Below are 25,135 nucleotides of genomic sequence, written 5' to 3'. Positions count from 1 at the left end.
CAACACGCGTGCTGACATGAAATACTCGAGGTTCTTGTGATCTGTATACACAGTGACTGGACTAGAAGCACCTTCTAGATAATGACGCCATTTTTGAAAGGAATCCACGATTGCAAGAAGTTCTTTATCGTGGATCTCATAATTGATCTCGGCTGCTGAGAATTTTCTTGAATGAAAAGCTATCGGATGAAGTTTGTCATCTGTTCCCATTTGTGATAAAACTGCACCCAAGGCAAAATCCGATGCGTCTGTTTCCATAAAAAATGCCTTGGAAAAATCAACACGATATAAGACTGGTGCAGAGACAAACGATGTCTTCAAGGCTTCAAATGCTGCTTCCGCTTCTTGATTCCATTGGAATTTATCTTTACTAGTCAAGCGTGTAAGTGGAGCTGCAACTCGTGAGAAGTCTTTGATGAAGATCCGATAGTAATTGGCAAATCCCAAGAAACATTGGACATCTCTCACAGTCTTTGGAATCTTCCAATCCATGATTGTTTGGACTTTCTTAGAATCCATCATAAGACCATCATTTGAAATGATGTATCCTAAAAAGTCAACTTGAGTAGTGTGAAATACACACTTTTCCATCTTGGCGTACAATCCTGCATCTCTGAGTTTTTGTAATACTTGACGAACATGTATTTCATGTTCTTCAACATTCTTAGAATAAATCAGGATATCGTCTAGGTAGCAGACGACAAAATTGTCTAAGAATTCACGAAATACATCATTCATGAGATGTTGAAAAGCAGCTGGTGCATTCGTGAGTCCAAAAGGCATGACATTATATTCAAAATGCCCGTACCTGGTTCGAAACGCAGTCTTCCATTCATCTCCTTCTTTGATCCGTACTAGATTATATGCTCCTCTTAGATCTATTTTTGTATAGATCTTAGCTTGATTTAACTGGACAAGGAGTCCTGATATCAAAGGTAATGGATACCTGTTCTTGATTGTGATCTTGTTGAGTCCTCGATAGTCAACACACATTCGTAAAGATCCATCTTTTTTCTTTACGAATAAAATTGGAGCTCCTGCTGGAGATTTTGAATGGCGTATGAAATTCTTCGCTAAATTCTCGTCAATATATGTCTTGAGTTCAGCCAACTCATCTTGCGATAAACTGTAAATTGGTCCAAATGGTGGCTGAGTTCCTTCCTTGAGATCGATTGAACAATCGTATGGGCGATGCTCAGGAAGAATATCTGCATTCTTTTTCTCAAAAACGTCTTGATAATCCTGATATTGACTTGGAATGCCACTTGAAGTCTTTACGCTTTCAGAAATAGGTGCAGCATAAATAGCAAAAGTTGATCCTTCTTTTGCTGCGTGTATAAATGCTTTTGCACCTATAGGTGTGAGTTTTACTATACTAGACTCATGGTTTTTTACTTGGTTAATAGAACTGTTACTAATGCTCTGAGGAAAATCAAGTTTACGAGAAATCCAATCTATTCGAGGATTATACTTTTCTAACCATGATAAGCCTAAAATTACTGGATTAGAGGGAGATCTAATTATATTAAAAATTACGCAACTACTATGACCATTTATTACTACATCTACAGGAAGTGTTTCATGAGTTACATCTCCAGAAGACAACGGACGACCATCTATGACTTCTACGTGTACAGGTTTAGTTTTTTGTATTAATGATATTCTATGACATCTAGCAAATTCTTCATCTAAAAAACAAGATGAGGCTCCTGAATCTACCAAGGCAGAGGCTTTGTAATTATTAGGTCCTAAACGCACATCTATTATAAAACAAGGAGATGGTTTTGAGGAGAGGATAGGACCTTTATTAGAAGTTGTACAAGATTCCAGCCGCACGGTCCCTATTGTAGCTGGACGTACTCGTTTTCCGACATACTGTCTTCTTTGACAGCCGTACTTCTCATTTTGTAGTTACGTCGCTTCTTTGGACAATGTTGAGCAGTGTGCTTAGATTCTCCACAATATAAGCACAATCCTTCTTGTCGACGACGAGACTTTTCTTGCTCAGTAAGAGGTTTGAAACGTACCACATCAATTTGCATATCCTCTACTTCCGAAGGTATGTGTTGAGGAGACGTCGGTGTTGCCATTGAATTGTAGTAACGTTGAGGCCCACTTGTGCGACTCTCGGATCGAAATTCAAAAAGTCGATTGTCGCACTTCACAGCAAAGTCAATTGCTTGACTCAATGTTTGAGGATCAGGTAAATTAAGCATCAATTTCTTTACCTCATATTGTAATCCGTAGAGAAATTGACTCACAAGTGCGGCATCATCCCACTTGATATCAGTTGCAAGTTGTCGAAATTGCGAAGCATATAATGTTACTGATCGATTGCCTTGTCGCAAAATACGGATCTTGTTGGTTGCAACACGAATTGCATCATGTTCTCCAAACATGGATCGAAACTCCGCCAAAAAAGCCTCCAGATTATCCAATATTGGATCTCGTCGTTCAAGAAAAGATGAAAACCATGACAATGCTGAACCTGAAAGAAGTGTACCAATGAATCTTACTTGTGACCCTGGAGTTGGATAGCTCTGGGGTTGAAGTTCAATCACTAGTTGGACCTGATTGATGAATCCTCGAAACTTGGATCTGGTACCATCAAACTTCTCGGGCAAGGCAACTCTCGGTTCTCTAACACTCGAAGGGTGTTCCATTCTGGAAGAAGGGACATGATTTGGTGCAGATGTTGAAGCAGCCCCAATCATCTCTATATCTTCACTTCCTACCATTCTTGTTGCTCCTTGTGGTGGTAAATTGAGTTGATGCATCGCAAGCATTAACTCCCTCAATTGTTCTTGCATCTGTGCCATTGCACTCTTCATTTCAACAAGCTCTGCCATAGTAGCACTTAGAAAAGAGAAGATGTCTAACAACGCTCAAAACAAATAGAAGAGAGGAATTGATAACAAAGAAAATACTAAGAACAATATCAGTTTAAAAGAGGGTAATCCGCAACTTCTAATGCGCTTATGTCTTATCAAGAAAAAGGGGTAATCCACTCTTAATCAAGAAAAGACAAAGCTCTGATATTGTAAGTGTACTCTTGTCAATCTGTCAAGGACAAGAACTCGATGAAAGCTAAAGAGTAAGTGAGACTTTTCTCAAAAAGAAATAGGACAAAATAGAAATATGTATATTAAGAAAGAAACTGGAATGGCTATTGCCAAAATACAAGAAAACTAGAGACCCTTGAAACTAGACTAGAAGCAAGAAAGGAGTTGACAAGAGTGAAGAGGGCTTCACTCTTGCCTCTATATATACTATCTAACTAGAAGCCACATGGCGATGTTCTATAAGACCTCCAATATATGTTGACTTTCTAGGCCACATGCCTTTGCTTACAAGGCAAGTTTTCTATGGATGGACCACGTAGTTAGCTTGTTCTTTAAGCTTCCAACATGTGTGGCACATGGCTAACTTGTTGACCAAGTTTCTAGCCTAAAAGTCAACTATAGACTTCTATAAAGTCAAAGCAGCGTCTATGAAGCTTCTAAGAAGCTTCTCTAGAAGATATTACACAATTAACCTACTTTTATCTACTTTTACATACTTTTATCTATTCATATAGGTAATTATATGTATGTCCGTGACACTCAACAATGATCAAATAATATGGTAGTCTTTTTGTCCTAGAATGGAACATTATCAATAGCTAAGAGGACCTATCAACTATCTTAAAATGAAACAAAGATCAAAATACGTGGCAAATATAATTTATCACATCTTAGACTTCCTCAACATGTGATTAGTGCTCCTTGTGTAACTTGTCCCTAAAAAGAAAGAATAATGTCATGGATATAGATAGATTGAAAGAAGTTTGATGTGCTAAAACAAGAGGTCAAGTCATTATTATCAACATTCAAAGCATGATTTTGGAAATAATCCAAATTATTGTTCACAATATCCATGACAATTTAGTTGTTTTTGGAATCTCAGATTTCATGTAGTAATGTAATTGCAAATAAAGGAAAAAACAAAAAAAATAAAACAAAACAATGTGAAAGAAACAAATTGTCAAGAATTCATTGCATCCCTAGTAAAGCAGATAAAAACAAACAAGTCCAACAAAGAAATGATGGGATACTTTGTCAGCTTTGTATACAACGACTTCAATTTGACAAGATACTTAGTCATCAATGATTTTATAATTGAATCTCACAACTAATGTAAGTAAACAAACTAGTTGCTATTTTCCTATGTTGCTATTTTGCTATTGTTTATTTTGCTGTTTTCAACAATTTCTCAGTTTAGTAAAAGAGTTTAGAAAAATAAATAAATAAATAACAGCCATTTTGTTTTGAGAAAAAGAGTTGATTCTAAAAGATTCTTTCAGTTTAGTCTAAATGTTGTTTTGAGATAAAGAGTTGCATGAAAAGTGTCTTCATGTCTCTATTCAAAAGTGCCGTCATAGTGACGCCACCTTTTCTTGAAAAGAGTTTCTTCACAGTCAACCAGAGAACACAACACGTCGTGTTCTAGAACAAGTGTCTTTTTCATCTGAAGCAATCGTCGGAGATGCTCAATATGAACCAGAAATAAGGTTGTTGAGCTTGTTAGATCCAGTTGGGTTCATGTGCATTGAGAATGGACAAGCATTGAGACAAACAACAATCAGACAAACCTCGAGGACCAGTCAACTGTCAACAGTCGCTCAGACAGACTCCTTGGCCGAAGAAGTCACCGACCTGGGCTCACCGCAGTCGTGGTACGCTTGGATTCAGCTTCCCAGTAACTCCTTTTTCCCTTCTACTGCCCCACATGCCGATTCCAGCTTTCGACTTCACTTTCCACGCCTAGAATCACAGTATTTCAACCAACCAGTCGCTCGGATTGACAAGCTCGGTCTCACCATGGGGCTCCTTTTCCTTTTTAATTAGGTCTCTGCGAGTAACCATTTTCGCTGACTGTCGCATCAGCGGACTGGGAATAAAGCGGATTGTTGGGCTGAGGTCGGCATACGGGATATTCCACGCTCACAGCTACTGATCCGACTCACCACACCGCTACAGAGTACAAAAAAAAGCAGTCATCAGTATCATTGGCATGAGCCCAAACATGTCAGAGCACTGGTATGTACAAAGGAGGCTTCGGCTTGGAGGAGTGTGTGTTTTCGGAGCTAAGGTTGCGTCGGCAACATAAGGCAGAGGAGGATATTGATCCGCACTTAGAGATTTCCAGTGGTAGGATCCCCAGTTGTTCGATTTTTTGGAGCTTCGGTGAGAGCAAGAAAATGGAGTTCAATGGGGGGCTGGTCCCCGTGGCAGTTGTGATACTAGCGCTTGCGGCGTCGGTGATGTTTTTCACGAAAGGGAAGAAACTAAACCTGCCGCCTGTTCCCAAAGGCAGGATGCCTATCATTGGGCATTTGCATATGATGGACGACAACGAAGCAGCGCACCGGACGTTTGCGAGGATCAGCGAGAAGAATGGTCCTCTCACCATGATCTACATGGGCAGTAAGCCAACTCTTCTGGTTAGTACTGCAGCTATTGCAGAGCAGGTGCTAAAGCACAACGACCAGGCATTCGCTTCACGTCCCTTCCTGACTGCGGGGAAGACTCTAGGATTTGACTTCAAGAGCATTGTGTTCGCTCCCTTCGGAAACTATTACAAGCGCCTCCGTCGCATCTACACTGTCGAGCTCCTCTCCCCCAAGCGAGTGGCCCTCTCTCAGGTAACCATTTTCTCCAGCAACCCTCATAATTCCTTGCCCTGATTGCCTTCACGAATTAATGCGATCTTCAAATCTGTCGGTCGAACCCCATTCAAATCTAGTGTGAGGTATTTGCAGCAGTTCCGAGCCGTATTCTAACCCCTCATTCCAATTCTGATTATCTTCCGATCTAAATGGAAGTTGAAATTCTCGTTAACTGAGCTCTCAGGTTCATACGGTTCGAAGATGCCTCAGATGTGGAAAAAGATTTCAGAGTTAGACGGCTGCTTATTTGAATTTGCTAAGCTTGTGATGAAGTGACTTGAACATACACACGACATGCAAGAGCTATACAATATATTTGTATTGCAATTTTCTTTTCCAAAAATATTACGTTTGTTAGTGTGCAAAAACATTCCTTCGCAGAAAAGAAAAAAAAGCAAGGAAAAGGAAAAGGAAAATAATAACAAGAACAATGGTTCTGAACACAAATGGGACGTTTGCCAATTGCGTTGAGATGAGTAACAACAGTACAAGGATCACCCCCGGCTATTTCATATGAGCACGATTTCACTGCAGGAATTGAGGCAGATTGAGGTGAAGCACGTGATGAGCTCTGTGTTGAGCGATCATCTAGCCGGTGGGCCTGTGAACATGACCTCCAAGCTACAAGAAATGGCCATAGACAACTTGATCAGGTAACCACAACATCCCAATGTCAACCACTAATCTCTCTCCAGCAACAGCTTCATAGTAAGAGCACAACCGCAACTGCGCAGACTCAACTTTATTGTTTGTGGGTGTTTTTGGATTCAGAATGATATTTGCAAAGCCGAACATGGGAGACAAGGAGTGCCTCACCAGGGAGGAAATGACCACTTTGAAGGGTGTGGTTAAGGAGGCTGTCAATTTGGCGAGGGTCATCTACGTTGGTGACTTCATTCCCTTGTTGGATATCTACGATTTCACGGTAAGAACCGAACAAATTGATTCTATCAGCTCAACCATGCGACAGAATTAAAAGTATAGAATTGAACGTTTAGAATTTCAGCCCCTACATGCTTTAGAAAACCGTCGCTCAAATAAGTACTGTATTCGCGTGGCTGTGCAGGGCCACAAAGCCAAGACAATGAAATTGCAAGCCAAGATGTTCGCAAGCGCAATGGCATTGATTGAGAAAAACAAATCCAATGAAAAACCAGTTGTTGATAAAGATAAGCAGAACTTGGTGGATATCCTCTTGTCTCAGGAAGGAGACGACAGGCTCCCGGATCACGCCTTAGCTGCAGTCCTCTTTGTAAGCACATTCATGTGTTTCTCTGCTTAGGGAAACTTGCAATCGAAAATTTTCAGCTAATCAGGTGTTAACTGAATCGACCAAAATCTGATACCTTTGATACTTCCGGGCGCAGGATTTTATCATTGCAGGTAGTGACACAACCTCAGTCTCCATCGAATGGGCCATCGCCGAACTCCTACATTACCCACATTTCATGAAACGAGCGCAGGGCGAGATCGACTCTGTGGTCGGTAAAGACAGGCTGGTTGACGAGCAAGACATTAAGAACATGCCATTCCTGCAGGCCATCATTAAGTAGCTCTTCAGGCTGCACCCAGCGGCGCCCTTGGGTATCCCCCACTTTAACTTGGAACAGGCCACTCTCGCAGGCTACGACATCCCCGCTCAAACCACCGTGATGCTAAACCTGTGGGCCATTGGCCGTGACCCCGCCTTCTGGACCAACCCAAAAGAATTCAACCCCGAGAGATTCCTGAACAAAGACATCACCATGTTTAGGCGCGATTTCCAGCTGATTCCCTTCTCTGTTGGGCGGCGCCAGTGCCCTGGTGCTGGACTTGGCTTGGCTGTTGTGCAGCTTGCAGTTGCTAGCCTGCTTCATGGATTCGAATGGAGCACACATAACCAGAAGCCAGAGGAGATGGACATGCGGGAGAAGCCTGGGCTCGTCACGCCGCGGATGACTGACCTTGTAGTTCGTGTTGTCCCCCGATTGCCGCTGCATGTCTACCACGGCAGAGAGAATGGCCAACAGTGAATCATGGGAGAGTGATTCTGATAGATTCTCCTCTTCGTTCAGACAGAACTGTGTGGCAGAAACAATGCAATTGTGGATCTGAACGAACATTCGACCATTTACTCCCAGTAACAAGTAAAGAAGTTGTTACAAAACTGGATGAATATCATTTTGTTGGAAACGAGAATGTGGCGGAAATTAGAGAGGGAGGATCTACTGGGTCTTTATTATGTGTTGGATAAGTCATAGCTTTTGGTATATAAAATGTGGGATATTCAACACTCCTACTCCAAAAGTAGGACTTAATCCTCTATTGAAATAAGACCTAATATATCTTTGAAAGTTAGGTTTCTAAAGATAGGTTTTTAAAAGATGTTTGTTGTTGTCTGCTCTATGGAACAATACTCCAAATTAATTTATTCTTTTTCTACACATTGCCTAATAAAATGATATTTTATATTTCAATGCTTTGTACGACTATGGTATGTTGGATTCTTGGCAATAGCAATGGTGTTTTGGTTTTCATAAATGAAGATTTTTTTTCATCTCAAGAATATTATAATCCCTAAGTACTTTACAAAGCCACAAAGTCTCTCTTGATGCAATAACCAAAGTTGTATTCTTTACCTCTATTGACAAAACAGAAATTAAAGATTGTTTCTTACTTATCTAAGTGATAATTGTGTTATTTAATATAAATGCATAATATCCTATTGAATGGTGCATCTCTATACAACATGCTCCATCTACATCATTACAATCTATAAGTCACAAATTTTCTTCTTTTCTTCCATATTGTAATATTGAATCTTTTGTTCTATGCAAGTAATAAAATATTTATTTAATTCATTATCAATGCAAAATATATGGATATGATATGTATTGAACAAAGTATTGATAAGCAAATGCAATGACATATCTTGTACCATTTGTAAGGTACAATAATGAACATAAAGTATTTTGATAAAGCTTTAGACTTTCTATATCTAAAAGATTAGCATTCTCATATTTAATAAGATCACCTCATACCATTAGTGTAGCAACTACCTTTGCATCTTTCATCTCAAAGTCTTCCAACTTTTGATAAATATACTTGATTTAGCTCAAACTAGTAGTATCGTTCTTCTTATCTTGCAAAAAATCAATGCAAAGATAATTACTAGATTCATCAAGACCTTTCATCTTCTAGTACTCTTGCAATTGATCATTATATTTCACATAGATCTCAAAGTTTTTACCACCAATAAATACATCATTGACATAAATAACTAGTGCAAGGACTAATCCCTCAATGTACATTATATACAAATAAGGGTTTGATTTTGAGAGCTTCCAATCAATCCAATTGTAACACATTGCTTTTGTATTCTAATACAACTTCCAATCTTTTTGGAATCTTCATATAGATGTCCTTCTCTTTAAGTTCACCATTTAAATAAGTTGAGATGATATCAAATTGTAATATATTCTAATTAAAAGTAGCAGCAATTGTGACTAATATGAAAACTATTGCAAGGCTAGCAATTACTACAAAAGTCTCATAGTAATTAAGATCCTTCACTTGAATAAAATATTTTATAATCATCATGCTTTAAAATATTCAATAGAGCCATCACTTGTATATTTTTTCTTTAAAATCTATTTTAAATCCATAGTCTTTCTACCATTAGATAAAAATAAAAATTTCCATGTACCATGATCTTTCAAGGAATTGAGTTCTTTCTTCAAAAAGGTAAAAGAAGAACTCAATTGGCATGATTCTACTCATTGCAAAAAGGTGAATTTATGGCTTACTCAACAGTCTATAGTTTTGCATATTCACTAATATAAATTACATCCATTATTTCAATTGATAAGTCAAAATCTCTTCAAATAAATTTTTTGTCTTTTTTCCAAGGCATACAACACATTCTACTAACACTTATAATATTTTTTTGGATCAACATCACCTACACAACAATGTCTTAGTAATAGAACTTGAATAATTGCTTCTACTTTTGATTAATTAAACTCTACTACTTTTAGTATAGAATTTGCTTATTTTTCAACCATTTTTTCATCTAATCTATTATGCATATGTAGTCTTGAGGCTTGAGATTGAAATATGTCTAATTTACTTAGATGTTGAAAATCTAGCAAATAAAATTGTTTCCATGATCCATGTCTTCTCTAATTTTTTTCTTAAAGAGTTGGTAGCTCACCAAGTAATTCATTTTAGTTATTAAAAAAAATCATGTTTTGATTTAGGATTATTTCTCTTTTTTGGTAGAAAAATATCATATCCTTTTGCTACTTTTGAATATCCAACAATAACATCCTTCTTTACCTCTATATTAAGCTTTTGATATTTTTCCTTCAATATTATGTGATATCAAATAAGAAAACCAAAACAATGAGCATTTTGAAGAAAAGGTGTTTTATCATAAAAAACTTTGTATGGTGTCTTACCACCAAGTCTTGTAAGTGGAAGACAATTGCAAGTCTAAGTCAAAAAATTTATTGTAAATACCTAATATTGATGATCCAGCTTGGTATCATCTAAAAGTGTTTGTATTCTTTGAAAAATAATCCACACTATATGCTATGCTATGTTGAGAATTTTATGTGTATATGCAAGAGTGATCATGTGTCAAATGCCTTCAACTATGAAGTGAGAACCAAGCTTATTATTCAAGAATTCATTACTTTAGTTAATAAAGAAGTTTTGACCTTTCTTCTAGTTCTTCTTTGCACCTCTGCTTCCCAAGTCTTATAAGTGATATGTACTTAGTCCTTAGTTTGAAGAATTATAAGGCTACAATAGCCAAAATATTCATCAATCCATACAACTAATCATTTTGTGCCACCAAAGCTAATTGTATCAAAATAACCATAGTCAAATACTATTATATCTTAAGTACTATTGATACACTTGTACTTATGTGAGAAAGGTTGTTTATAGGCCTTGCCCATAATGCATGATTGACATATAGGTATTTTATCTCTTTCTCCCTTAATTATTAATCTATCAATAGTATTCATCTACTTTATCTTTTGTATTATATGCATTAAAGCACGTATTAATACTTGATGTAATTTAATAAGTATATGATCTAAAATAAATGAATTAAAAATTAAAGCAATTTCTTTAATTTTACAAGGCATAAGATAAATTTTACTAGCTAGTGTGCCTCATGTGAATAAGTCACCTAAAGACAAAAACTAATCAACTCTATTAATATCTAAATTAAATTTGTAACCTTTCTTGCATAAAATTATAGCTAATAATAGAGTATGATGTATTCTAAGAATCTAATAGACTTCTTTTACAACTATAGGAATGTATTTTCATATATGATCTAAAACTATGAGATGCATTTCATCTAAATCTTGAAATTTGCTAATGCCACCATCATAGCTTTAGAATTGATTAATTATATTTTTATTAAAATTGAGGAGCTTCTTCTTTTTCTTTAGATGTTTCCTTCTATAGCACTATCAATGCAAAGGTAATGCCATAATTGAAACAATAATGCAATTGTTATTTTTGAATTAAATGATGTTTCTCGAGTTGAAAGAATAATACCTTTGTTATTTGTTTTAGGACATTTTGCATCACCTTATCAATGCCCCTTTTGTCTACAAGCCCTATAAGTGCTTCTAGACTTATCAATCTTAGGCTTCTATTTTTGTTGTAGATGGTACTTCTTTAAGACTTGTTATCTTCTTCATGTACTGCTAAACCAAAAAATAATGAACTAGTCTTATCTTTTCTTTGCATCTCCTCTTCAAGGAGAATAGACCCTACTTCTTCTTTGATGATCTCTTTTCTTTTCCTTGATGTAATTGACTAAATAAGTAGATTCCAAGATTTTGGTAATGTAATAAGTATAAGAAATGACATGCTTTGTTTACTCATTTCATGACCGGCTTTAATATATTAATCTTTAAGGTAAAAAATCTCTCAAAGAAAAATCTCTATAGATTCTCTATCCACATATCAAAAATTATGCAACTTCTTTGTTAAAAATATCTCAATAATAACTCTTATGGAGTTGTGGATTTTAGCCAATACATCCCACATCTCTTTTGCAGTATTGCATTTGAGTATATGAATTAATTGCAAAGGCTTAACATTGAGTGCAATCAATACTTGTGCACTTGCAGTGCTTGAAGTGCTTCACTTGATTTTCATTTTAATTTTTCATCAATGCTCGTAGGATATTCTAATGTCCCGTCTACATGCATGTAAATAAAATATGGAGCATTCAATAGAAGTTTATGATGTGTACTGCCAAGTACCACATTCTTTGTACTTAGCTGCCTCTGTACAATAACGATTAAAAAACAAATTGTAAGCAGATTTCATTGACCCCTTCTTAATCATGGGAATACTTCACCCCGAGTAAATAACTGCTACTTGGTGCTGCCATGAAAGAAGCTGCAAATCTAGAATGTTTTCGAGGAAGCATCTAGAGTTAATCTTGAAAATTCCTTGGAGCTTGAATCCACGGATCATCACAATCAAATGCCACCGTCAATACATGTCGAAGAAAACTGAAGAGTGACAACGCCGAAACGATCCGAGTTATGGACAAGTTCACACATTTGTCATCGAGCAGCAGGATACTCTTGCGTGGACTTGGAAAACCAAGCTCCATCACTGAAACATGGTCGACTGGAAGTATACAAAGCTGTGCACTTGCAGTGCTAGAACTGAATTTCCACGGTACTTGTACTAAGATTTCCTCATGCTTCAAATTCTTAGGTAGTATCTACAATTGACTACACGAATATCCATAAACGCAGACCATATCTTCAGGAACATGGATGGTGGTGTGAATCAGTCCGCATGAACTCCTACCTGGAAAATATCAAGAATGCGTGAATGGCCACAACACTCGGCCCTTTTCTGCCGCAAGGATAATCTTAAAAAATGCTTCAATGAGCTTTTATCTTTTAAATGGATACTGACACGTGTAAAACAAGTGCACACAAAGTTGACGAGGACGACGTCGAGAAGTGCACAGGACCTGTTTTTTCTGTGAATTCTCAACTGATTCCAGGTGATGACTCCGACTAGCTCTTCAAGTGTTCCATACCCACCTGTAGATGAAAGCGAGCGTCCTCATAAAAATACACGCAACCCCAAATTGAACTGAACTTGATGGTGCCTGCAAGCATTTGACAACACTCCACCAACACAAACAAACGAAGACCATTCCCTTGGAATCCTATTGCATTCAGTGCAAAGAGGGTTGTGCAATCAGTTTCTACCGAAGCATGAGAGACACGTTGAACAAGCGCAAATCGAGTCCTTACACGATATCCATTGTGCAAATCTCAACAAGCATGCTTAATGTTGCCTAAATTTCTGAATTGGTCCTCTCATCATTCACATGTTTAGTGAAGATTTGCTAGCCTCATAATCTCTTCACATTGTGAACTTACTAAGGTCATCAAATATTAGGATTACTTTCATTTTAATTTTATTGAGGTTGAGGAAGATAGAGTGAAAGTGCTTTTGTAAGGTTTTGAGTGGATTCATTTCTAGTCTTAAATATTGTAAGTTAATGTAAGTTATTAGATTTTGTTTTAAAACTTAAAATTAAAAAAATAAAAAAAAAAGTTATTGATTGATTTATGTGGTGTTAGTGTATATTAGTTGTAAAATAGTTTTTAATAGGTTTTTAATGTACCAAAGTAAGAATTTTAATATAGGTGTTTTGTTATTATTTCTAGAATATTTATTATTATTATTATTATTATGAAATAGTAAATTTAAATTATAGACACAAAAAATTTACTTTTGATAGTAACCTATTATTGATGCATTATAAAATATTACCAAAATAAATACAAGAAAATTTTGCAATCTAAATAGAACATCTTGTAATTTAATTCAAAATTTATAAAAAAATATATCAATCTAATTATTATATATATTTATAAGTTTTACTACTTATTATATATTCAAAACATACACTTTTTTTAAAAGAATCATATAAATTGAAGCATTCTACTATTCTAATATATAATCATCCAATGTTAGTATTATTGCTCTAACATTTTTTTCTTTTTAAAAAAAAATTATATTTCTTTAATTTTATTTATTAAAAATATTATTTTTTAATTTATTAAAATATTTTTTAAAATATTAAATTTTTATTTTGAATATTTTTTAGGATTATTTCTCTAACAGATATTATTGGCAAAAATATTTTTGATATATACAAGAAAAATAATCTCAAGAAAGTTAATTATAATTTAATTAAAATTTGAATGTATGATTTGATTCAATTATTTGAAATAAGAGAATATTTTTAATTGCATAATTTAATAAAATCGACTTATTTTAAAATTTTAGGAAATAACATAAAAAATATTTAAAGCCTTGTTTGTTCTTAATCATTTTAACAACAAATCTTCGTAAGGTTGTTTAAAGCTAGAGATAACTTTTACAAATTTTAAGACCATGCAATAATTATACAATATTATATATCTGAATGTTTATTTAGAAATATTTTGTAGTATCTTGAAATGGAAAGACACATCAAATCTTTAGCATGATTTAGTAGAAATGGGTATTTCAATTTTTTTTTTTATAAAGTAGAAAATACTTTAATAAATTAAATAAAAATAAAGAAAAAATTGCCTTGCAATAGTGCTCTCAAAAGTACATTACAAAGACAACAAAATAAACTATTTTAACAATATTAAGGTATAAAAGGTACTTGACAAATTTAGATCCATAATATAAAAGTATCATTATATGATCTTAAAAAATTGTAAGTCATCTATGACCATAAAAAAAACTAATTAAGGTGTGTAATGAAGATGACTTAAGACAAACAACACTTTGAATTTTCTGTATATTACATTTTAAAATGACTAAATAATCCTATATTTATAGTTTAGTTAAATAAAAAATCCTTCTTGTAAATTCTTAAATCCAAATTTTTAATAAAATTATTACTGCTGTATTTTAGATTTGTTTTTTCTTGTTGATTAACAAAAATTATTTGCTAATTGTATCAATTACAAGAGGTAGCACACAAAGAGAATACAACATGGAGATTAATAGATTTGATTGAAGAATCTGATTAGAATCATGCTAACCATAAAGGTTTGTACTTCTTGAATATTGTTTCTACCAAAGACCATGATCTGTAACAGTGTAAGCAGATTTTTCCAACTTGGACATAGACAAGCTGCTCACAACCAACAAAGGGCTCATATCTCAAAATCCTGCATGCAAGCATCAGGATGAGAGATAGGATGCAAGAATTAGCCTTTGATAAACATGGCATTCAGAGGATAAGATACATGTGCAAATGTTTTTTGTTAATCAAACTCATCATTCCATGATGAAATCAATATTGTTGATCCAAATCTCAAGGCAACGTTTCTTCTCATAGACCCAAAAATTCCCCTTGGAAATGCCACCAACAAGTGAAACGTCACAAATAGATGATAGGCTGTCAACTTTAGTCTACTTTGTGAAATACAACATGTTTGAAGATTGCACAAATTTTGTATGTAGCTTCTACCTGTTCAACCTCCACCAATGTCCTTCTGTGGTGGAGACATTTTAGAACTCCAATAGAAAGTATCTTGAGTCTTTACACTGAGCTACTCAAAGTACAGCATGTGAAAAATGGTATAAACTTATTAATATTGTCAACAGCTGTTGCACCCACCTGAGCACCAATTCTTGTTTCCCACCTGTTAAGTGAGAGTTCATGTTACCAAGCTACATCCCTTTCTACAACACGAAGTTTTGGCCTATATTGCCTCTGGTTTACCTTGATTCAAAGTGGTTGGAATTGTAGAGGTGTAAACGAAGCATTTGACATCTTCCCAGTAGAGCTTGGGAATGGCCCAGTCGTGAATTTGAGTGTAAGCCTGCATATGAAAACCCACTCATACGGCGAAGAAATTAGAGTTTGAAAAGGCAAAACTCACAGGTGGTTGGTAACCCTAATCGGGACAAATCTGTGCAAAGTGTTGAACATAATTGCTTGTAGAAAGTTCATACCTCCAGTTTGTCGAGAAGTTCACTGGCAGTGGGAGCTGACACAACAATGTTCCGAGCTGATAACCCGAGAAACCCCTCCTCTAGAGCTTTGTCAAACAAGGCTAAGAGTGGGTTGTAGTAGCCATCCACATTCAGCAACCCTACCTAATGAATATGAAATTGGAAATTAGTGCGCTATTCCTTTTAGCTTTCTTCTATGAGGGATCAGCAAAAATTTGATTGGAAACCAGGATTTGCACTTAAAACTTACTGGTTTTTCGTGAATCCCAAGCTGCGACCAGGTTAAAACCTCAAGCAGCTCCTCTAATGTGCCATAACCACCTGCACAGCATCATGTGACGATTCAACGGGGGTCTGTGTAACCATAAAAAAGTAGCCATGCATCTGTACTCTGGAGTGATATAACCCCCGATTGATCCTTTTGTGATATGCATTTCCATAAAAATAAAGCGACTGGAATGAAACCTGGAAGAGCTACGAACGCATCCGCCAGTCCAGCCATTTCTGCCTTCCGTTGATGCATGTCTCGTACTGTTCGCAGCTCACCAACCGTCTGGCCGCAGAGCTGGACAATGTCAAGACTCTTTGAGACTTCTCATCCAAATCAATGCAGAATTCAAGGCCAGTACCTCCCAGCAGCAACTTTCTTCGGTGGTTAAAATTGAACTTTGCATGCAAGTGTAGTGCTCTGCTACAACCAGTACCGAAACAGATAGAAAAAAAAAAAAAAAAAAAAAAATACACAAATTGAAGAAGAAAGAATAGTGCGTAGAAGCGTACATCCTTGCCCATTAACGCCGTCGGAATTACCCTGTCAACCACGCATGCACAATTCTCGAATTCTTAGATCTCCGAGTTGAATGTCTGATCAACAGCGACCATACATCCCCACGTTTCGATCTCTGTAAACCCTATCCCTTCAACTCCATTATATTTCAACATGTCACCAAGATAGTACCAGCAATTCAACTCCTCCTTTACCTGGCGTACAGGTCCCTCGTATGAAAGGCTATACATCTACTCATAAAATGCAATTCAAACATGTGAGGCAGTTGTTATTCTACCAACATGCATGGGAGATGCAATTTCTGCGAAGAAATTGTTATTGGGGGCTATACCCTATAACATGGCCGCCTCCCCCGTGAACAGTTTGAGCAACTTGACCCATCAGCCCGATGCTCCCTCCTCCATACACTAAATCCACTTTTCTGCTCACCTGTAAATCAACAAGACACCTAAATGAGGCTACGAACCCAATTACCAATTCTTTAAATCCGCAGACGTTGCTAACGAGTGAGCAAACAGTTACGTTTGTTTAGCATTGGGTCCTCTTGCATCGTGACTGAATTTCTAGGTGAGTTGAGGAGGGGGATAGATACAATACCAGTTCGCGTCCCAAGCTGAGAGCGACGTTGCTGAAGATATCTTTCTTGCCACTGCTGCTGCCGCAGAACACACAAATCCGTTTGAACCGTTTGGAAATTATCCGTTCCTTGGCAAGAAGAGGGAGGCACAAGCTCTCGTTATCGGCTCCTTGCTTTCCCATTGTCCCTACCGTCATCCCGGCTTTCACTGCTGTCATTGAACTCTCATCACAAGACTACGACGAGTGAACGAGTAGAGAATGATACAGCCTTCTTCAGCAACCTCTCCACCACGTAACCGCATGCTATACCAACAGAAACAAATCTCTCTCTCACTAAACACTTCACTTACGTACAGGGGACATGCTCTAGGTAGGGCTCTATGCATGATATCACAGCAGATCGTAAGACTCAGTACCAAGAATTCGAAAATTCTAAACCATCAACGAAGAAGATACGAAGGTAACAGTACAAATTTAAACCAGCTTCCAACTTACATCACAGAACGAGACAAAAAAGGCATTGCGTGACAACTCATCATCCCCAAATTCTATTCCACAAGCACAACCCGAGCTCTAAGGTTTCAATACCTCAAATCCTCCACGGACGTTGAAGTGGAACACCGCTGGGAGAGTATGAGAATGCGCTACTCCAGCCCCTAAAAAAGCTACGATGCCTCACCTTGAAAGACTAGAAACACGACACGGAAGGAGAAAGGCGTCGGCGAAAAGAAATTGCTACTTCCTCTCTCTCTCTCTCTCTCTATCGCTGATTCTGCTGCAATTTCTTCCACCCTCAATTTCCGAGCTCCCTCTTATAAGCTCCTCACTACGGCATAGCTGACATGCACCGTGATGCGAGCAGTTGAGATTAATGCAATAAATCCCTCCGTAGGCATTTAATATTCGCATCAATTCAGCCGAACCCCGAGATGGGCGGGCCTCCCAGGGAACAGTTCCTGAGTGTGCATCAGTGGTTACCGGCGAACTTTCAGTGACGCCTTTTTGCGATGTTCTTCTTTTATATATAAATAAATGAGTTTCAGGCGATGATCCATGTTGGGAGGCTTCACCCACTTCAGCAAGGCAACTGCAAAGTGGAGTACGCCTGTGATTCCACCAGCACCGCTCTCCAGCAATATTTTCCCCCACCATCAACTGCTTCAGCACAATTTCTCCCTTATGTTCGTTGCTTCCCACATCGTCGTTGCAACAGTTTTGCATCCTTCCTCCCTTCCTTCCCTTCATATTCATGTCAATGCTTCTTCTGTCAAGTCAAGTCAAGGCTTTTGGCCCAGTTTGAGCTTCTTCTTCTTCTCCTTCTTCCTCACTTTGCTCTCTCATCCTGCTTTGTTTGTGATGTGCAGTCCTGAGCTCACTGCTCAGCTCTTTGTCGCACTGGGTCAGATCATGGTTGTGAGCAGCAATGGCACTGGATTTCAGCCTCTGGAATGAATGGTCCGCAAACTGCTTTTGCATATTGTTGGAGTTCCTTTGCAAATCAGTGCCAGTTTTAGTCCATCTCTGGGACTTTGCAAAGTGGAGGGATCCTTCTTGTGTCCCCTTCATGCTCTCGTGTGCTTTGCTGCAGGGTTGATTTAGCAATTTTATTCTTCCTCTATTTTACTTTTCTGAAACATCTTATAGTCATTGTTTCTAATCTAACATCCATCTGATAAGGTTACAAGTTTTATATCTAAGATTTGAATTGCCAACCTTTTGATATCAATCTATCATCTCTTAGTAGTTGAAAATTATTGTGGATTAAAGATGATTTAGTTTTTAATGATGATTTTCGGAAACTGTTTATTGATGAATTAAGTGGTGTTTTTTTAATGAAAATTTTGCACTTGTGCATATTTGAAATACAACTATCGGAAGTGGTCTTTGTCTATGGACGTAAGTTTAATTAAATGCAAAACATGTTAATTTTGCATCCATGTGATTAATTTGGAATTGCTTGTGCATCAATTCTTTAACGATTTTAGAGTTTTATTAATAACTATATTTTTTTTTTTTTTTTTTTTTACTGCACAACCATTCTAATAAAATATCTCATACTAGACAAATTCTTGAGAACAAAATTGATAACTACAATTGACATTGATTACTAGATTTGTTGAATTTTAATATTTAATCAAAAAAAAAAAATTATCATTGAATAATGTGTATATATATAATTAATTAATTATATATATGTATATTTACTATAAGTCTAAAAAGTATGTATCACATTTTTTTATATAATCTTATTTTTTTAGTATATATAGACATATTAATAACACCAAATTATATTTAAAAATAAAAATAAAAAGTAAATAATACAAGAATAAAAAAATTATAAATTTATTCTAAAATATTTGTTTACTAAACATTGAAAAAGATTATTTTACAAATTCTATCATATATCTACTATCAAAACATACATTATAACCTTTCTATTTAAACACAAAATAAAGACATCAAGACACATCTTCATTTTTTTGGAATTAATTATAGTTGAAGGAAATTAAAGTAATTTACAAGTAGATACACAACTAAAGAAAATTATAGATAATTGAAAACTTTGATCCCTAGCTTTTATCAAATATTTATTTTTAATATTATTAAAATTTTACTTATTGGAAATATATATATATATATATATATATATATATGAAGAAATCAAGAATTTTAGGTTTTTTTATAATTTATTTGACAAATAAGACACAATTTTATTGAATAAGCAAATGTTTTATCAAAGATTACAAAAATTGTAAACAACCTGTTTGAAAAAATTGGAAGAAAACATTAGTAAAATATTTAATTAGTAATTTCTTTAAAATATAAAATTTACGTCCTTCATGCTTTATTAAAGATGCTTTATTCTGTATAAAAACTCTATTTTTATAATATAATTTTTTTCTAGTGATTCAATATAGATTAACTATAAATTCGTGTAAAATTTAGAAAATGTAGTATTAATCTCTACTATATTATTCTTGTGGATCATTGAGCTACATAAAAGATAAATTCAAATTATTGCAAAATTAATATAAGATCTTGACTAATTACTTATTGAAATATTTATTTAACTAATCTGCCAAGATGTTTAGTTAATTCTAAATATGATATAAATTTAAATTTTATCAATTATTAGTACTAAAAATATAATAATTTAAAGTCAAATATTTTTCAAAATCATATTTAGATATTAAATATTCTAAAATTTAAAAAAATGAAGTAAATATTTTTATAAGACCAAATTATGGTTCTTTAAAACAAAATTTAATTATCAAGATGTAATGTATAAAAATATTAATTCACATATAAATATATATACATATATAATAAAGTTTTTATAATAATTTTTGATTATCAGTATGTAATTTAAAAATATAATCAATTATCAAGAAATTTAGTCAAGTTAATCTCTAAAAACAAAACTATTAAAAACATCAAATCATTATTGAAGTATTTGTATTAATTAAAACCTTGATCTATAACATTTAAACTAAAAAAAAATATATACCAAAAATTTTATCTTCTTATAACATAATTTTATTCTAATTATTAATATTATCAATCCAACTTTTAATAAAAATAATTAAATAAATAAATAAAATCACTAATTTTTTAGTTTTCACTAAAAATTTAGATAAATTATTCATTGTTTTTGATCCCATAAATGTTTTTAGAAAGATTGTTAAAAGTAGAAATCAATATAAAATACACGTACATGATAAGCACACTTATATTTTTGCAAAAAGAATTTAATATTTTTTAAAAATTATATCTACTAATATTATACTTAATACTTTTTAAAAATTAAATAAAAAAAATAATATAAAATATACTAATTTTTTTCATTCATCTTTTAAATATTTCAAGAGCTTTTAATTTAGCATTATAAGAGTAAAAAAATTAATTGAAACTTAAATATGTCATTAAATTAGTCTTTTCATCTAAATTATTAAATTTTTTAAAGTAATTTTTTAATATGTTGATATACATACATTTTAAAAATTTATATATACTTGTTATTTTTGAATATATTATAAATAACATGATTTGATAATATTTTTATAAAAAGATATATATAAATAGAAATATACTTATTTTGATATAAGCTAATTATTTTAAATTATAATTACTTAGTATTTTTAATTTTAAAAAATAGTAAAAGTATATAGAAAATTTTGACAAAATAAAATTCAACATATTGCTTTAATAGGACATTCTTGACATAAATATCCTACATATAAATAAAAATTAATTCTTATAAGAAGATAAAAAAAATTCTATCTTAAACATATTAATTTTTTCTTTTTGCATTAATTTTTAATAAGGCAAAAAAATTAAATTCATAAAATTTTATTGTTATTATTTTATTTTTTAAAAATAATTTAGAAGTATAGATTATAATTCACTTAATGGACCAATATAAAAGGATTAAGTACATGAGTGTAGCTTGTGTAACAAAGAGAAAGAACCTTTTTTTTTTTTTTTTTCTAAATATCTAAGATAAAACTATTAGGATAAGTTTCAGTTTCACATTATATTTCCTTTTATAAACTTTTTTTTATAGGTTTAGATTATTTTTAATGTAATATCATGTTCTTATATTTTGTTAAAAATAAAAGAACCACAAAAAATTAAACCAATATATATATGTATATATATATATATATATATATATATATATTCATCATACTGAACTTAAATTAAAAAAATAATTATTACTTCAAGGAAAAAAAATCACCATTGTAAAATAATTCTTACTTCAAGGAAAAAAATCACCATTATAAAATCACCATTGTAAAATCACCATTTATCATTAATATATATATATATATATATATATATGTCTTTCATCTACAGCAAGGTTTTGAAAAAGTGTATCTGCCACATCATGCTGCTTATCAAGTTTCTAATCCATCATGTTATCCAATTTGTTCAAATACTTGGAATTTATTAAGCAAGTGGATCTAGGCCATGTCATTGACATTAAATAATAATAACAATAATAATACATAGTGTTGATAATATTGGATTCTGGTTATCATGGCAAGTGTTATTATTTTATTTTTTGTTGTATTTTCTTTGAATTAGGGGAAAAATAAATTAAATATATTAAAAAAGCTCATCTTTTCCACAAAAATACAACTGTAGAAAGAGAATTTGTAAGTTTTTCTATTAGAGTTTTGAGCCAATAATATTTTTATGGAAAAAAAAAAACTGAAAGGGATTGTAATGTTTGCACTCTGATTCCCTTCTACCATCACAGACAGTGCACTCTTAGAAATTCTGTGGTTCTGGCCTGTCTGGAATGTTGACTTCTTCACACACTGGCAAGACTTTTGCTTGAAGCAGTGAATTCGTTTTTCTTTGGAAATGAGAAACAAAACCCATCTAATGCACTGCATCTGCACAAGTCTGAAAAATGTGATCACTTGCATTTGCTCCTGCAATTACATGGTCCTGCCTAAAAGCATTATTGAAACTATAAAATGTGGAACATAATGGACTTGTGGGTGGTCAAACAGAACGTTAGAATAAGTTGCAGAGGACAGACTTTGTCTTCTGTACCTTATGCTTGCTTTTTGAGGTGTGGATTTCAAGTCATCTGGGACCCAAAAGTTAACCATGTGCACAAGCAAAAAATTTGAGAACCTCCATACATCACAAATGGTTTTCTCCAAAAACCTCGCAAATGTAAATTATGTTATTGCTAAATGTGGTAATAGTTTAGTGCTATTGATAGCTCACCCTACATTTTTCACACCATAAGCAGGTGTTGTACATGAAGAATGTCTCTTTGTTGGAGTCGACCCTTCCCTTGCTGATGTTGAGCCAACAAAAGTGGGCCAGAATTATTGTGTAGAGGTGCCAATAATTAGGGTTTCCCATTTCCCAACCAGGATAGTTGCATGTAAAGCAATTTATATAAGTACAGTTCTTATTTGTTGTAGTTGTTGATGTTTGATTATTATTATTATTATTAATTTAATGTTCTCATGGTTAGCATATCTCCTACTGCCTTGTGCAGACAGAATCAATTCAATATAACTTGATTCTCTTCTGACCCTATCCATGCTTCAAAGTCTTCAGACCAAAACGGCCAATCATTCAAACCACTCTGATATTCTATATGCTAATTTCACTACTTAAGGCCCTATAATTGTTGTCAAGAAGATTGTTAAGTGTACATTAGAAATAAACCACTCATAACTCAACCACATGCATTTCATGTTTTCATTGTACCTATGTTGAATACATTTAATTTTTTTTGAAATTATTCAAACCTTCACTTACTACTTTTTATAGATGTCATAGCTATGAATTGTTTGTGGTGAATCAGTTTTTTAGGTTGATTTGCTAGACTTTTCTAACAATTCAAAATTAGTCATTAATTTAAGTTTTAAAATAATCATGAATTAAAAATCATTAAAAAAAATTAATTAAAAAAATAAAAAATAAAACACACATTACAAAACAATCTTATAGTCAATTTATTTTTGTAGATGTTAAGATTTAATTATTTAAATTTTTGCGATTAAATTACAATGTTATTGGATTACTTTAGATTCAATGCTCTATTTTTTTATTTTTTTATTTTTTTTTGGAAAATTCTATAATACTAATTATTTTGAAAAAACATTTTATTTTTTTAGAGAAAGGTTTTTTTTTGAAATCCAATGTAATAAAATTTAATTAGTGTTTATTTCTATTTTTAAGGATATAAATATAAACAAAACTTTGAGAAGAGAATACATTCATGTGTTGTTAAAAGAAAGAAAGTAAACAAAGAAGAGACAAATACAAGATTGATCATAAGCTGTAATGACTATTTCTGATTATAGTGAAACTACAGAGTCTTGAATTAAAATTAAAATACATAAGAGGTGTTACTAAGACATCAATACAACACCAATATTTTCTTCCATTTTAAGAAGCCACACATAGGCATAAATGTAAAGATTTCAATAGCTAACTTGTTTATATTTTAACAAATCCATTGTTTACAAATTAAGAGATTTAGATTATAAATGACTTACATTAAAGTTTTTATTGTAGATTCTTTGATTTTAATTAATAAATCTATATACCGAAAGTTAAAAAAAATAAAAAAATAAAAAAGATTAAAAAAAGAAACTAAAAAAAATATTATAAGGGTTAGAAAAATGAGTATTTACAATCTAACAAGTTCTTTTTTATACTAAAGAAAGAAACTTGGAATACAAAAAATGATGAATTTTCAAAAGAAATAACAATAAAAATAAGCTTTTAAAGTGATTTGTTTTGTGACTTTAGGAACACATTACTCAAAAACCAAAATTTAATCATAAACTTCAACATTTAAAAAGTGAAGCAAAAGAATTTTAGTAATTACTATATCTGTATTAAAAAATTAAAAAAATATTTTAATTATTGGATGTTTTAGTTCCTAAAAACATGTAAAAATTTTAAACCAATAAATCATTTAAAAATAAATATTACAGAAATCATAACATGTAAAAAATCTTCAAATACTGTATGATTTTAGTTTCTATTAAGAAGTAGTAGAAACATATAGTATGTAAAAATAGATTTTAGTCTTTTTATTATTTTTATTTAATTAATTATTATATAAAGATAAATTTATAATTTAGAATTAATTTAAAAAATAGTATATATGTTTTTTAAAGTAGTTAGAAAAAAAATAAAAAATAGTATTGTAATGACGTATAAAAAAAGATGTACACTACTCAAAAATATAAAATTAAGGATTTTTTTAGATGTTAAGTAAAAAATAGAAGAATTTTTTTTGAGTTATCAATTCTATTAAAAAAATATAAAAATTATTTTGTTAGTTTGTAATATTTTATTTATTACTTTTAATTACTATTTAAATACTATACATAAAATTAAAGACTAAAAGGTTTTATAGTTTTGAAGTTTTGAAGTTTTAAAAAACTTAATACTTATGAGAAGAAAATATAGAATTAAAATTACTTTAAAATAAAAATTTCTTTTTTTATACTAAGAAAAGATTGCTAATACATCGTAGCAATTAAACCAATTAAATTAATTGTATA

The 25,135-nt window shown here is 33.0% G+C and overlaps 2 protein-coding genes, 1 long non-coding RNA gene and 1 pseudogene across 12 annotated transcripts; 2 read left to right on the top strand and 2 right to left on the bottom strand.

Moving 5' to 3' along the window:
• The first annotated feature begins 4,984 nt into the window (after window positions 1-4,984).
• LOC112279757 (cytochrome P450 81E8-like) lies at window positions 4,985-8,130 on the top strand. The gene is made up of 5 exons (XM_073532900.2): window positions 4,985-5,683; window positions 6,242-6,360; window positions 6,479-6,632; window positions 6,774-6,959; window positions 7,075-8,130. The coding sequence occupies exons 1-5, from the start codon at window positions 5,081-5,083 to the stop codon at window positions 7,258-7,260; spliced, it is 1,248 nt and encodes a 415-aa protein (XP_073389001.1). The 5' UTR covers window positions 4,985-5,080; the 3' UTR covers window positions 7,261-8,130.
• Window positions 7,360-8,130, top strand: LOC149989522 (cytochrome P450 98A3 pseudogene; annotated as a pseudogene). Its single transcript, XR_016502139.1, has one exon. The product of XR_016502139.1 is annotated as a cytochrome P450 98A3 pseudogene (transcript).
• Window positions 8,131-14,743: 6,613 nt separating this feature from the next.
• Window positions 14,744-17,943, bottom strand: LOC112279467 (putative cytokinin riboside 5'-monophosphate phosphoribohydrolase LOGL10). 8 transcript variants are annotated; one of them, XM_090248876.1, is made up of 9 exons: window positions 17,670-17,810; window positions 17,100-17,315; window positions 16,834-16,931; window positions 16,496-16,526; window positions 16,181-16,280; window positions 15,966-16,036; window positions 15,716-15,859; window positions 15,483-15,582; window positions 14,744-14,925 (listed from the first exon to the last, which is right to left on the bottom strand). In XM_090248876.1, exons 2-9 carry the CDS (start codon window positions 17,295-17,297, stop codon window positions 14,918-14,920), a joined length of 750 nt encoding a protein of 249 aa, XP_090105002.1. In that variant the 5' UTR covers window positions 17,298-17,315; window positions 17,670-17,810; the 3' UTR covers window positions 14,744-14,917. The 8 variants fall into 8 exon arrangements, with proteins under 8 accessions (XP_090105002.1, XP_024369698.1, XP_024369694.1 ...); XM_024513930.3 differs by lacking the exon at window positions 14,744-14,925 and having other exon boundaries at window positions 15,151-15,582; window positions 17,100-17,266; window positions 17,670-17,943; XM_024513926.3 differs by lacking the exon at window positions 14,744-14,925 and having other exon boundaries at window positions 15,151-15,582; window positions 17,670-17,942.
• A 4,084-nt stretch (window positions 17,944-22,027) lies between these two features.
• Window positions 22,028-24,839, bottom strand: LOC141045258 (uncharacterized). Of its 2 annotated transcripts, none has more exons than XR_016502391.1 (2): window positions 22,647-24,839; window positions 22,028-22,493 (listed from the first exon to the last, which is right to left on the bottom strand). It is a non-coding gene; the product is annotated as an uncharacterized LOC141045258 (long non-coding RNA). The 2 variants fall into 2 exon arrangements; XR_012217258.2 differs by having other exon boundaries at window positions 22,028-22,483.
• Between the last annotated feature and the right edge of the window lie 296 nt (window positions 24,840-25,135).

Source organism: Physcomitrium patens, chromosome 3, assembly GCF_059467195.1.
Source record: "Physcomitrium patens ecotype Gransden chromosome 3, ASM5946719v1, whole genome shotgun sequence".
Classification (NCBI taxonomy): domain Eukaryota; kingdom Viridiplantae; phylum Streptophyta; class Bryopsida; order Funariales; family Funariaceae; genus Physcomitrium; species Physcomitrium patens.
This window is presented reverse-complemented; position numbering and strand designations above follow the sequence as displayed.